Source organism: Fusarium vanettenii (assembly GCF_000151355.1).
Source record: "Fusarium vanettenii 77-13-4 chromosome 10 genomic scaffold NECHAsca_43_chr10_1_0, whole genome shotgun sequence".
Lineage (NCBI taxonomy): Eukaryota > Fungi > Ascomycota > Sordariomycetes > Hypocreales > Nectriaceae > Fusarium > Fusarium vanettenii.
The window spans coordinates 152,601-166,057 of NW_003315845.1; the positions used below are offsets into that span (position 1 = coordinate 152,601).

Consider the following 13,457-nt stretch of genomic DNA (forward strand, 5'->3'; position numbering starts at 1 on the left):
GAAGTTGCGAATTGGAGGTAAGAAGCCAAGCTCTGGATCACGTTTCTCCAAGAAAGAGTCAAATAAGTGAGCAGAGCTGACTCTTGGCTTCAAACCCTTGGCCATCAGCCCATGCCGAAACACACAGGTACAGACCATTAAGCAGCTAGAACGGGAAAACAGTGCCTAATGTTGCCCGTGCCCAGCCAACGTCCATGATGACATGAACATTTCCAACACGACGCTAGCCCGAGACGGGTCAAGAGGAGGCGGTAACGGGTCCAAGGTTCGGCATGTGCCATGAGCAAATCGGAGTGGGGGAGCGGTTCGCCGATGGAACAACCGTTTGCGGCGTAGAATCTGCACGTGTTTCTGCGGTGTGTGTAGGGTATCAGGTGAGCCCAGGGGAGTGGTTCACGGCGGAGACGGTCAAGCACTGTCACGGTGATGGGTGATGGAGTGTCTAGCTAAACAAGATAGCAAAATAATAAGCTTGAGCCATTCTAGTCTGTCATTTGCCCTCGTCATTTTTCTGTGTAGTGATGCCGATATCAACAACTGCTGAGCATTGCGCAACCTTTCTCTTTCTTGGTGCTTTCGATTGACACTCGGGTCCAGATTTGGAGCCCAACTTCGGGGCACGTCGGCAAGGGCAAAACACATCAGAATACGGGGTCCCCAATCTGGGGGCGGAGAAGTAAGCATCTTGTTTTTATTCTGGGGAATTAATCAACAGTTGAACCCATTTCCATGGTCGTTGCGGTCGGGGAGCTCAGCTCACGGAGCCGCCAAGTACCTACTCGTGGCAATCTCGCACTTAATCCAAGACGGGAATGGGCTCAAACTCTCCAAAGGGAGGGCGTCGTCCCAAACAGGCAAGACGAAGCACTCGCTAGCTTCGGCTAGGAGGAGAAAAATTGTTCACAGCATCAGACCTTCAAGTTGGAGACCCCCGGCCGGAAACAAGGCATCATGTTGGAACACGATGTTGGTGATGTCTGATATCCTTTCTTCTTTTGCCGAACTTTGCCGGCAACGCGGCAAGTCCAATTGTATACTATTACGAGTGCTTCTAGTTTCCTACAGAGATTAAGGTCGGCCATTATAACTACAACAACCAGCTAACAAAACAACAATTACCACGATATTCCAACCCATCTACGCCCCTATTTAGGCCCCTGGTGTTCTAGCCCAGCCTCAGATGCCTTCTTGTCGGCAAGCTCACAAAGCGTGTTCCACTCATCAGCACTGACCTTGGTCACACTGAGTCTCGACTGTTTGATCAGCTGCATCGCCTCTAAAGGCCCACCAGACTTCCCAAGCTCACGAAGCTCCTTGAGATGAATCGGAACGGCAAACTTCTTTCGGAACTCGACATGCACGAGGTCCCAGATGGGCTTCTCTTTGGTCGACTTGGGATCGTAGTAAGGTGCGCCTGGTTGCCGTGCGGATTCTAAGATGGGGTGTTAGGAGGTCCATGGAGAATGTATTGGGCTGCTTACTGTCTTCGGAAAACTCCTTGACAATCTCCATGGTGCCCATGATGCCGGGCTCTTTGCAGTTGCTTGCATAGAAAAAGGCTAGATCACCAACGTTCATGTTTCTCATGTTGTTGCGAGCTGTGGAGGGTCAGTACTGCGGGGCTAGAAGTTGCCGTGATCTAGACAAACCTGCGTAGTTTCTGATGCCTGTAATCGTGTAAGCCGCTGTGGCATTCTCCAGAGATAAAGATTAAGACCTACCATCCCATCCTTCAGGCTCATCCTTATCCCGCAAGTCATCAATGGAGAACTTGACATCGATTCCATTCACGATGCGCGTCTCTGGTTCAGCCTTCAGCAGCCAGTACCACTGGCCATCATGTCTGGGAGCTTCAGGATTGATCGCTGGGATCGAGTCCACATCAGAGTCTTCAGACGCGGCACGAGCACTGTTCTGAGCCTCCTTTTTAGGTGCATCTTCTTCCTGAGACTTCTTCGTCTTTGGCGCATCAACCTTGCTTGCTGTTCGACTCTTGGGAGCTGCCTTGGGCTTCTTGGGTTGCTTCTTCTCCTCTACTTTGACTGTTGTCTTCTTGGGGGGAGTTGGTTCCTCACGGGTTGGCTCGTCGGGTGGCTGGCGGCCTTTTGATGCCGCCTGACGAAGAGATCGTCTTTTTGGGACGGTTTCATCATCGGCGCCAGAGCTAGGCGCACTTCTTTTTCGAGGCGGCATCTTATTCGTGGGTTGATGGTTGAGGGACAGAGTTGACAGCTCCTAAACCTTGATGGTACGCGACGTGAGGCGACGCGTCTGTGGCTGAGTAGCAATTTCAGCCATACATCACCAGCCACACCCAGGACTCGATCTGAAGAACTCGATCAGGCAGCGACTGAACTGTCAAGACACAAGATAGTGGATAATTCCATGAATGATTGAATTTCTAACTCAGAAAATCTGGGCAAGATACTCAACAAAAGCCTGAAAGTGGGTGGCTAGCCCGTAGTGACCTCGACGAATCTGGGAATCTGCTCAACGACAAACATCCACCCATATCCATCATCCCATCCATTGGTATCATACTCCTGTTCCTTTTAATTCAAATCCAATTCCCATCGTTCTGAGTATCCTTGATCAACATGGACCATAGAAACTCAATCACGCCCCGCAGCTCGTTGAGTTGTCCACCCTCAAGCAGGAGAAAGACCTGGTGATTGTGAATCATCTCGGGGGTATACAAGGAGGCAACCCGTTCGCTCTTCTCAATATCAAGCTCCTCTTTGAAATTGTCCAGGTGACCGTTGATGTCGTGAAGAACGTCTGGATCAAGTTCTAGGAACTGTGTGTATGAGATGAGTCCCTGGGGAGTCGATCTCGTATCTGACTCGATCCATTCTGAGCCATGGTTTGTGAGAATTGTGGTGATGGCCTCGGAAAGATCTACCAGTGATCGCGTGACCGTAGGGTCGATGAGGCCCGGTGTTTGGTGTGAATGGCAGAGCTTAGAGAGAAACACGACAATCATCTGGATGTGATCCTTCAAGTCGTACAGAGCCCGGCGAATGCGGCAAACAGAAGGATGGGGCGGTTGTCGTCGAGATGATCTGGGCGACTGAGGCGGTTCAAGTTCTTTCTCGGGTTCCTTGACCGGGAAACTCATCCATTTAGTACGGAATTCGTCAAAGTCACTATTGATTCATTAACATTATATCGCCACTGGTAGCGCCGTAGCGGGGATGAAGACTCACACTTTGAAAATCGGCAAGAAGTCTGCAAGGGTATTTTGCATGTCCTCTAATTTTTCTAGACAAGAAGCCAGTGCCATGTTGGTGCTGAGAGGGATGTCCTTCGCCTCCAAGGGGGGTGGGAGGTTGCTATCTGTCGAGTCTGGCGATTTTCCCAGGGGCTTGAGGTGCTGCATTTCGCCTTGAGCACGGAGGAGCTCATCTCTGAGGTTGGAAATCCAGTCCCAGACGCTTGCGCTGAGAGGCATCTCGTCAGTGTCGACGTTGGAGCCTTGGGCGACCCAGTGCTTGGCGTAAGCACCTAGCATGGTCTCGAGATCCTTGGTCTGTGTCAAGATGCCCTTGCATGTGGATTGCAGGTGCGATAAAGTTGAAACTCGAGGGCCTGCAAGTTCGCGAGCGAGCTTTGCGACATCGTCGAGTGACGTTATCGCTGTGCAACAAGACTTGTGGCAGTCGATGGGGGATGCAGAGAAGGTGTCGTCATCCATGGACGTCTCTTCAATTGAAGCCGACGGTTTGGCTTCGGTAGCTTCGGTAGCTTCATTGTGGGGTGTCGGCGATCGTTCTGATGGCTGGCGCGGACTCTCAGGAGTGGGTTTCTCGACAGCTAGCTCGACCTGGGGTGTGTAAGACCCAGGGGAATGATGCGCTTGCGCGGGGAGGAGAGGAGATGTTGGTTGCGAGTGGTGGTACAGATCATGGTCATCGTCATCCGGAAGCGACAAGACAGAGGCAGCGCTCTCGACCTCCAGCCAATCGTCGGCGATGGAGTCTCGACGCTTCTCGGCCATGGCGACGATGATGCGATAGAGGATACGACAGCGACAGCGACAGCGACAGCGATGCGATGGCTTGGAAAAGGAAGCAAAAAGAGGAGAACTCAAGAGTTTGTATGTTGCCTGCTCCAGGCAGACGTCGCGGCCTCGATTTAACGATTGGGCGCCCGAGGTGCATGCCACAGGACATGCGTGGCCCCCAGAACGCTTAGGTCAGCGCCTGCGTCGCCTGTGAATGGACATTTTCCCAAAAAGCGCCATCTTACGTCGAGACATTCGCAAGCTTTCTTACCTGCAGCTGCCACCTCATTTTCAGCCTTGAACAGGGCATATTTTGCGCTTTAGCGGGGATATGTTTTTGTAGGGCTGGAAGGTTTTTGGTGGGGGCTTGAAAATGAAGCCATCGCCAGTTGGACTGGTAGCGTCAATTGGCAGTACTGGTGGGAATGCGTGTTTGAGACCAAAGGTGTTCATCCCGGCATTGGACCCCTGTAATCGCATTTGAACCTGTGCATTATTTTGTTCATCCACAGTCAGAGCATTAAACCAGAGCTGTCACCAAGGGATGGAGGAACAACATCTTGGTACGGAGTCACAAAGTAGCTTTCTATGTTGGTGAAGGAGTAAGTACACGAAGAATCGTTGGCGCAAATTACGCCGAGATGCGTGCACGACTCACCTGAAATTGACAACAGGGTGCTGAACCTGCACAGGTCACGGGTAGATCCGTAGATGATATTTACGTCAAACGATCAAAGTGTTGTTGCATGGCTGAAACTAAACAAAGAGCAAAGACACCTATTTCATCCCTTTGAAGATCCCAATGACAGCTGGACCTGCATAAATGTTTATCCCTTAATCACTCTCTCCCAGGATGAGACAAGGGCGCATATGAGAACGAAAGCACTGAATAGTGATCAAACTGACGACAAGCAAGAAAAAAATTAAACTTTTTCCAACACGGGTCGTGCTTTTCCTTCAAATGGACCCATTCGCTACGCCGTACGGAGTATATGTCGTTTAATCTTGATTGGACCATGGCTGGCTGGCTTTCTCGTAAGATGAATGGGCGGGCATGAGCGCACACTCTCCCATCCCGCACCGACGCCGACCCTGATGATTAATATCGTCGCGCGCGGTTATGACAAGGCCTAGCATAAACACTCAACTTCTCACACCACATCACCCAATCACCACCCCCAGATCTCCCCAAGAATGGGGCTGATCTCGTGGTATATCCGCTTCCTTGCCGTCTTGGCCGATCTTGGTGGCTGAGACAGGCCTCGGCAGTTCGGAATTATCTCTGTTATACCTAACAGGCGAGATAATGAGCCTCGATGACGGAAGTCAGGTGGCTTGGTAAGACAGCCATTTGTCAATTGGAGACGTGCCGGTGGGGCTGGTGTTCCTGTTCCTGCTTGAGGCCATGCTACCTTGTGGATAAGCTTGTCTTGAGATGAACTATATATCATGTAGGCCTCTCCTTTTCATCTCTCTCTCACCTCATCTCATCACCAAGACACAGCTTCGCATTCACATCCACAACAATGCTTCGTCAATTCCTCCCTCTCGCCTTCCTGGCTTCTCAAGCTGTGGCCTACGACCAGGTCCTCGGCTTCAAGGCTGCTCCCGAGTACGAGACTCGCAGCCTTGACGAGATCTACAAGGCCGCTCTCAAGGAGGGTGACACCGTCACCCTCTGGCATGGAGGTGATGAGAAGAACCAGCAAGATGGTCTGAAGAAGGCATTCGAGAAGCGATTCCCCGGCATCACTCTCAATGTCACCGTCGACCTGTCCAAGTACCACGACGGCTTCCTCGACCAGCAGCTCGCCGCCGGCAAGGATGCCGTCTATGTCGACAGTGTCATCCTCCAAACCCTCCACGACTACCCTCGCTGGGCTCAAGAGGGAGCGCTCCTCAACTACGCCCCCGTCGGCTTTGAGGAGATTGAGCACTCCTTCAAGGACGACACGGCCGCCTGGTATGGCGTCTACGTCTTTTTCTGGTCGGGCGCCTGGAACACCAAGAAGCTTCCCGGCATCAAGGCCCCCGTCGAGTTTGAGGACTGGCTGCGACCCGAGTTCAAGGAGAAGCTGGTGTTGACCTACCCCAACGACGATGACGCTGTTCTGTGGGCTTTTTATATCATGTAAGCTCTACCAAATCTGATGAAAGAACGACGCAAGGCTAACACGGTGTTTTCCGTAGAATGCAACAGTATGGCGTTTCTTGGTTTGATCGCCTGGTCGCACAGAAGCCTCGATGGGTTCGTGGAACTCAGACGCCCTCGACTCTCATCAGCGACGACAACAGCACCTCTGCCGCCTACTTTGGTGCCTCCGGCGGCTTCACAAACTCCGACCCCCTGTCTTTCTCTGTGCCTACCAAGGGCAAGTTTGTCTCTTGGCCTCAGACCGCCGCCATTCTCAAGGATGCGCCCCATCCCGAGGGAGCTAAGCTGCTGCACAACTTCATCCTGAGCCCCGAGTACCAGCAGAACTCTGGTCTGTGGTCTGTCCGTCACGATGTTCCTGCCCCCAAGGGATTCCCCAGCCTCTGGAACGAAACTGCCACCAACCCTGCCGAGTTTGCCCGCTTCATGGCCGACCGTAATCTGGTTGAGAGACTTCGATTCTTCTTTGAGAGCCGCATTGGAAGCGCTCAGGGTGACAGCCCTCTTGAGGATGACATTTAAGCGGCTGTAAATTGTGGTATGGGCTGTTGGAATTGAGCAATCAGTTGTGGCAACTCGGTGGAAGGTGGATGTAGAAAAATAGTTAGGTCCTGTACATATATAAAACTCACATAGAATAAAATTCTTGACCTCAAACTATGACCTCTATTTTTGCCCCTGGGTCAGTGATCTATTAGAACTCATCCTGGTAGTGGCACTTTGACCCTTGGTTCATAGAATGCCGATTGGCTAGTCCCAAGACTGCGCAACAGTCACTCATATCCCAAGATAAGCCCATAGAAATATCTGCAGTCTATTCAGAATTATGGCAGTCAAATCGTTTTACTAGGACCTGATAAAAAACGGGACCAATCGCATAGACTCTTCCAAGCCACTGCGAGTAAGACATCAACAGGCTGCATAAATCAGGTTTATCCTTGTGGTCGCTGATGTTCGAAAGAGGCAGTGCTTGATCGAGCCAATTGAATAGGCTCTTTCAAGCCTTGACTTGACACAAGGTGTGTTGTCGACAGGCAGCCACTACCATGACATATCTATACGCTGAGCCGTAACTCTCGTGAGCATTTGCTCTGTGCGAAGTGTCCCTCAATTTTCATTTATTTACCCCATATTTCGGGTTCTCTCTAAAGTTCTCACCTTGTTGTGCACATTACTACCCCTATGTTGCCTCGACAAGTCATCAAACTGAGGGCCCCTCAATCACGGAGCACCCTCTGGACCCTCTGGAGGGGTCTGCGCCGCGGCAGGATGATATCCCTCCTCACCACTTCTCGACGTCTTCCTAGCCAAACATACGCAAAACCAAGTATACCCGACCCTCTCAGGGCTCAGATGCAGATTGCTAAAGTGTTCATCTCAGAATCTCCCCAGAACCCTTTTTGCACGCCCCGTCGGTTTTCACAAACCACTCCCCCCCCTCCGTGGACCTGGAAAGAAATCTTCGCGATGTTTCTTATGATATGGCTAAGTCCTGGATATACGTTACTATATTGTCTTTCTTACGATGATATGCCTCACTCTATCCGAGAAGAACATGACCAGGCGAAGGCGCTCAAGCGACCCAGTTTCTTTGCGCCGGCGTATTGTCGACTTGGAGATGGCGAGTTCCGGGTCATGATACTCGAGGCGGGAAGTGGGAACGATGAACTAAGTTGCAGGTTATGTATCTGCAAGCATTCCGACAGAGTATCTTACCGGGCACTTTCCTACGCCTGGGGCGATCCCGTCAAGGTCAAACAAGTGCGGTGCAATGGCCAAAGGATCGGAATAGGATCGAATCTTCATCAGGCTCTGATTCATCTACGCCATGCTCGTTTCGAAAGGGTTATCTGGGCTGATGCATTGTGCATCAATCAAAACGACTTCGATGAGCGCGGACATCAGGTTCGAAACATGAGAACCATATTTGCAAATGCTCAAGAAGTTCTCGTCTGGCTGGGCGAAGCGGATTTGCATTTCAGAAGAGTTTTCGGATATATAAACCTATCCAAATGGTACACATCTCAGACCAATTGGGATACTATTGGTTTCAACCTCAATATGTCTCAAGACATAGAATTCCCCAGCCCAGCGACTTTGGGCTCCCTAGGTGAGCTTCTAGAGAAACCATGGTTCAGGCGCGTGTGGATTCTCCAAGAAGTTGCGCTGGCAAACCGAGCCACCCTCATGGCTAGCCGTTATCGCATTAGCTGGGAAAGCTTTGCTTCGCTAATTCACAAAGTTCATCGCTCAGGAGCATCTCGGAAAGATTTTTCAGCATCGGCCCAGACCAGTGTGAAGGCGGTTCTTGAGATCGAGGGTACACGGCAGTCTATTCAGTCGTCATCAGCCAAACATCAGCGACCCCTATTGTCTGTTCTATTAGCCACAAGCTCAGGAGAATGTTCAGATATTCGAGACAAGATCTTTGCCGTTTTCGCTCTCGCAGGCGACTACGACTTGGATCGAGATGCTGATGATTTCGGACCAAACTATCATCTGAGTCCGCAAGAGATTTTCAAAAAGTTCGCCAAATGGTGTATTTCTCGAGGCAACTTGAATGTACTCTCATGCACAACAAGGACTGAACCAGACCTTAGTGGCGAACTTGGAGAATTGCCGTCATGGGTACTAGATTGGACGAGAATCTACAACGACGCCCCATTCATTCGATACATGGACCGTTTGCCATTCAACGCTGGGCAAGTTGGGCTTCAGGCCAATGAACCGATTATCGATGCTCCTAGAGTAGTGGGGGATGACGCACTCATTCTTTCAGGGGTTACTGTTGACGTTGTCAAAGAAGTTGCGCCCCTTCCTCCTTCGCGCATTCATTCAGGAGCACCGACGAACCTTGGGTCAATGTTGCTTCACTACAAAAGGTGGCTGTGCGATCACCATGGCATGGGCAGTTTCCAAGCTGGGACGAATGACCAGAACCTCGGGGAACTCTTCTGGAGAACCATGACGGCTGGGTTGGATGCAGAAGGCTGCCTAGCAACTGACCACATCGGTAGGTTGTTCCATGATTACCTACGACAGGTGGAACAGACTGAGTTACAGAGCCAGGGAGTTGGTCCAAACCACTCCACAGTCTTAACCGCGGGATATGATCCAGCATATCTCCGTCACGGCAAAGTTATGTCCGCCGTGCTAATGTGGTCCTACAAGAGACGACCCGCAGTCACTAAGCGTGGAGCAATGGCATTAGTTCCAGAGAACACGCAGAACGGAGACATTATTGTCGTTGTGGCTGGAGCGAAGGTCCCGCTTGTGCTTCGGAGGGTTCAATCTGGCTCAAGTGAAAGTTATGCCGTGCTTGGAGAGGCGTTTGCTAATGACGTGATGGATGGGTCGTTTCTTAAGTTGCTGGTAGAAAATCAGATGAAACTAGGAGGACAACCAGATGGGTTTGCTTTGCGGAGGTATGCTATTAGATAAGAAGGGAGGGTAGTTCATGGAGCCAGATATTCTTGGTCACAACAGGGTCAGGCCAGAACTTGGGACGATTACAAATGCCCGTACCTACGGAAAACGGATCCTCCCGAGCCCGAGCCCGAAGGAATGTACAGGGCATGTCCCGTGTAGAAGCCATATCCGTATAAGCTTAAAACGCAACCCCGCCTTGACCTACCGGCGCAGACTCCAAGAAGGGAATTCATCCCTGGGATGGGGTAGCTTGCGTACTCCGCAAGTTTTGAGTAGCTTCAGTCCGCCTCTAACCAGGTTCTCGGTCACTCATGGCTACTAGTGAGGCGTCAGGAAGCACCACAACATGCACGACATACTCCGTTGGACCTAACGAGGACTCCCGTGAAGTTGGCGGTAGTTGGACAGTTTAGTCTGGGACCTCTATCTCTATTTCTCTAAGAGTGGCCACGAGTCCGGGGAAACAATCTAAGTTATCATACTGATATTGGAGCCTATCAGAACCTCCAAGAACTACACATTCTGCCCAAATAGGCAGCCTTTCGGCGAGGGCAGTCAAACAGTGGCACCCAATGTCAGCAAGGAGTTCCTTGCCCTTATATGTACAGAAGCTCTGAAATGTAACGATGAAAAACTGGTAGCTGGCCCACCTGAGTAATGCAACGTCGTCTCCAGGCGGACTCTCGGGGTCTATATGCTCCTCGGCTAAGTATCCGAGGATGTCAGGCGTCGGCCCCAGCATACGGCACGCAGTGTATAACGTTGATCTCCCTTAAATATGTATAATCGAATGTTCTTTCCGCGCATTCCACGGGGATTACTGTTATCGCCGGCGGTCTAGACGTCAAGGTTAGGTAGCATCAGACTGTCAGAATCTAATCTGTTTCAAGTTCTGTTGAGGAAGCCGGGGTTCCTAGCGATCCCCATATTCTCCCCAATCATTACCTCACCGCTTGGACTTGAGTGGTTTCGAAAAGCTACTGCCTAATCGTCGCGAGTCAGTTGACGTTCTCCAACAGGAAATCTCGTCCGTCTGGGGCCCGGCAATTGGAGAGCTATTCGGGCCTGTTGTGCGTGCCCCGGGGTCGCACGGACTCTATTACTTTGCGGAGTCTCCGCATCGTCTCCAACAGGAGCACCTGTCTCATTTGGAGAGGATCTTCGGCCTCCTCCACTGCGGAGGTTACCATGCAGTGCCGCTCCCCAGCCATTTGCCGTCGAGTGACGTTTGAATTTTTCACAAGAGGTTGCTTCGGCAGAATTATCGGCTCTTCTAGACCAATAATTGTGGCCTCATGAGGGACTAGAGTGGCGGCTAACATCCCCATTCTCCACGTTTTGGGGCAGTTTTTGGGGCGGCTCAACGTCTGCTTGGTGATGTAACCATGGGGGGGACGGACCTTGATTTTTGCCCCGTCGCGTCGGCTTCGGAAAAGGGTTCAGGATAAAAGATGGTGTTTCCTAGTAGTGGATATCATGTATTAAACCAGCCCTCCAGCCATCAGCGTGTCAGCGTCTTGCTTTTGCGGCATGCTTGAATAATCCGACACCGACGACACTCTACAGTTCAGCATCAATCCATTACAAGTCACAGAGTCACGATGGTCGACACAAAGCCCCACGACGAGCATGTGGACGGCAAGTCCAGCCTCGAGTCCAACGCCGAGGAGGCGATCCCGACTGGCGCCCTCGCGATGGACTCGATTCACAGACAGCAGGTTGAGAAGAAGTTGAAGCGAAAACTGGATGCGAGATGCAGTCTGTTCGTTCTGATTTATATCATGAACTACCTGGACCGCAACAACATCGCGGCCGCACGACTCAAGGGTCTCCAGGATGACTTGAAGCTCGACGACACACAATACGCAACATGTCTGAGCATTCTTTATGTTGGATACATTCTCATGCAGGTTCCTTCCAACATGTTCATCAATCGCATCAGCCGGCCGTCGCTGTACATCGCCTGTGCCATGCTTCTCTGGGGTCTCGTCTCCACCCTCTCTGGAGTCGTCCACAACTTTACCGGCATGGTTCTCATTCGATTTTTCCTTGGATTTGTCGAGGCTGCGTTCCTTCCCGGTGCTCTTCTGATCCTTTCCAAGTGGTACACACGTCGGGAGCTTACTACTCGCAACGCCATCCTGTTCTGTGGTAACCTCATCTCCAACGCCTTCTCGGCCCTCATCGGAGCTGGAGTCTTGTCCAACATGCAGGGAGTGTTGGGCCACGCAGCTTGGCGTTGGCTCTTCTGGATTGAGGGAGCCATCACAATGGGTGTTGCTATCTCTGCAGCTGTTATTCTCCCCGATCTTCCCCACAACTCTCGAGGCTTCACCGAGGAGGAGCGACAGGTTGCACAGCTCCGCATGATTGAGGATGTTGGAGAAGCCGATACCGACTCATCTGAAGAGGGTATCTTTTACGGTTTCAACCTGGCTGTCAAGGATGTCAAGATCTACATCATGATGCTCACCTTTACGGCATATGTTGTCGGTCTCTCTTTCAACGCCTTCTTCCCCACCCTGACCGGAACTCTTGGTTTCGAATACGTCCCTACACTGCTCATGAGCTCTCCTCCTTGGTTGTTCTCTTGCATTGTCTCCCTGATCAATGCTTGGCACTCTGACAGGACAGAGGAAAAGGTTGGTACCGCAATAACACTGTCGTGTAAACAAGCTAACAATTCAACTAGTTCTGGCACATCGTGGGACCTATTTGCGTCGGTATTGTTGGTTTCGTTATCAGCATGTCCACCCTCAACGTGGCTGCTCGTTACGTTGCTCTTTTCCTGCAAGCCAGCTCATACGCCGGCTTCATCGTCTTTTATTCGTGGATCAGCTCCTCATTCCCCCGACCTCCAGCCAAGCGTGCCGTGGCCATCGCTATGATCAACGCCTTCAGTCAGCTGGGCAACGTGGCTGGCTCGTACGTGTGGGATCTTCCCGAGAACGGCTTCCGCAAGAGCTACGGCATTGTTCTGTCCATGTTTGGCGTCACCATTGTCGGCTGCTGGATCTTCCGCATGATCTTGGTTGACTTGAACAAGAAGCTCGATGCCGGCGAGTCGGCCTGGGAGACGAGACGTGATGTGGCTGCACAGACGGCTGCTGTGGAGGTTATGGATAACCCTGACGAGGCTCTGCGCATGAAGAGGGATTTCCGATACTTGATCTAAGCGGGGATATGCTGCCTAGACAATGGCAAAGAAGAACAATTGCAGTTGGCCCAAGGTGCTTATTTGTTCATTAGCCTTGGTTTCAATGTAACATGAGTCTCGCCAACACCATATCTCTCACACCCTTTCGCGACGTCAAGATAGGGTTTGTCGGTTGACTAAGGTTACGAGAATCTTACTATACCCTGTACTTTAAAATGACAAAGAGATAGTTCAGAAATGACTAAAACTAGGCTTCAAAGTATCCGATGTTGCCAAACCATGGGTTGGGTGAGAAGTTGATGATCTAATATGGATGCTGGCAGACTCGCGATGCAATCGATAAGACCTCAAACAGCAATGATGGGCGCGTCCAAACGCGAACACGCGCCTTGCCGGACCGACATGGGATTTATCATGCACCGATAAGCAATTACTCACAGCTTAGCACGACGCGAACAAAGCATATCTTGACAATTAGCGGCCGCCCATGCACAGCATCTTCCGCTGAGGCCCGTCAGCATTCGTCTGGGCTTCTTGTCCCCCTCACTTCATGTTGACACGTCGACTCGAGCTAAGCCAGACGGGTCACCTTTCCGGATTGACCCAACCAACGGGCGGTCGGTGAACCCGGCGGTTTTGCGGGGGCTCTCAGCAAGGATACGGGCGGGCAAGACGAGAGGATGACGCTGGATTTATCCAACAAGGTGGGGTTA

At 51.4% G+C, this 13,457-nt stretch overlaps 5 protein-coding genes across 5 annotated transcripts; 3 read left to right on the forward strand and 2 right to left on the reverse strand.

The window, feature by feature from the left end:
• Positions 1-1,145: 1,145 nt before the first annotated feature.
• On the reverse strand, positions 1,146-1,937 carry NECHADRAFT_96535 (uncharacterized protein; the record flags this gene model as incomplete). The annotated part of the gene is made up of 5 exons (XM_003041675.1): positions 1,146-1,432; positions 1,482-1,598; positions 1,650-1,667; positions 1,722-1,812; positions 1,905-1,937. 5 exons carry the CDS (start codon positions 1,935-1,937, stop codon positions 1,146-1,148), a joined length of 546 nt encoding a protein of 181 aa, XP_003041721.1.
• Positions 1,938-2,383: 446 nt separating this feature from the next.
• On the reverse strand, positions 2,384-3,997 carry NECHADRAFT_101756 (uncharacterized protein; the record flags this gene model as incomplete). Its single annotated transcript, XM_003041676.1, has 2 exons — positions 2,384-3,146; positions 3,207-3,997. 2 exons carry the CDS (start codon positions 3,995-3,997, stop codon positions 2,558-2,560), a joined length of 1,380 nt encoding a protein of 459 aa, XP_003041722.1. The 3' UTR covers positions 2,384-2,557.
• Positions 3,998-5,522: 1,525 nt separating this feature from the next.
• On the forward strand, positions 5,523-6,812 carry NECHADRAFT_63858 (uncharacterized protein). Its single transcript, XM_003041612.1, has 2 exons — positions 5,523-6,134; positions 6,194-6,812. Exons 1-2 carry the CDS (start codon positions 5,530-5,532, stop codon positions 6,678-6,680), a joined length of 1,092 nt encoding a protein of 363 aa, XP_003041658.1. The 5' UTR covers positions 5,523-5,529; the 3' UTR covers positions 6,681-6,812.
• An 876-nt stretch (positions 6,813-7,688) lies between these two features.
• NECHADRAFT_49740 (uncharacterized protein) lies at positions 7,689-9,599 on the forward strand (the record flags this gene model as incomplete). The annotated part of the gene is made up of 1 exon (XM_003041613.1): positions 7,689-9,599. The coding sequence occupies one exon, from the start codon at positions 7,689-7,691 to the stop codon at positions 9,597-9,599; it is 1,911 nt and encodes a 636-aa protein (XP_003041659.1).
• A 1,589-nt stretch (positions 9,600-11,188) lies between these two features.
• On the forward strand, positions 11,189-12,762 carry NECHADRAFT_85350 (uncharacterized protein; the record flags this gene model as incomplete). The annotated part of the gene is made up of 2 exons (XM_003041614.1): positions 11,189-12,229; positions 12,280-12,762. 2 exons carry the CDS (start codon positions 11,189-11,191, stop codon positions 12,760-12,762), a joined length of 1,524 nt encoding a protein of 507 aa, XP_003041660.1.
• Positions 12,763-13,457: the final 695 nt, after the last annotated feature.

What these genes read in the sequence shown, in the direction of transcription:
- NECHADRAFT_63858 (XM_003041612.1), top strand. Translation starts at nt 5,530, where the DNA reads ATGCTTCGTCAATTCCTCCCTCTCGCCTTCCTGGCTTCTCAAGCTGTG. An exon ending in CTGTGGGCTTTTTATATCAT is followed by an intron (nt 6,135 to 6,193) that starts GTAAGCTCTACC and finishes TGTTTTCCGTAG; the next exon opens with AATGCAACAGTATGGCGTTT.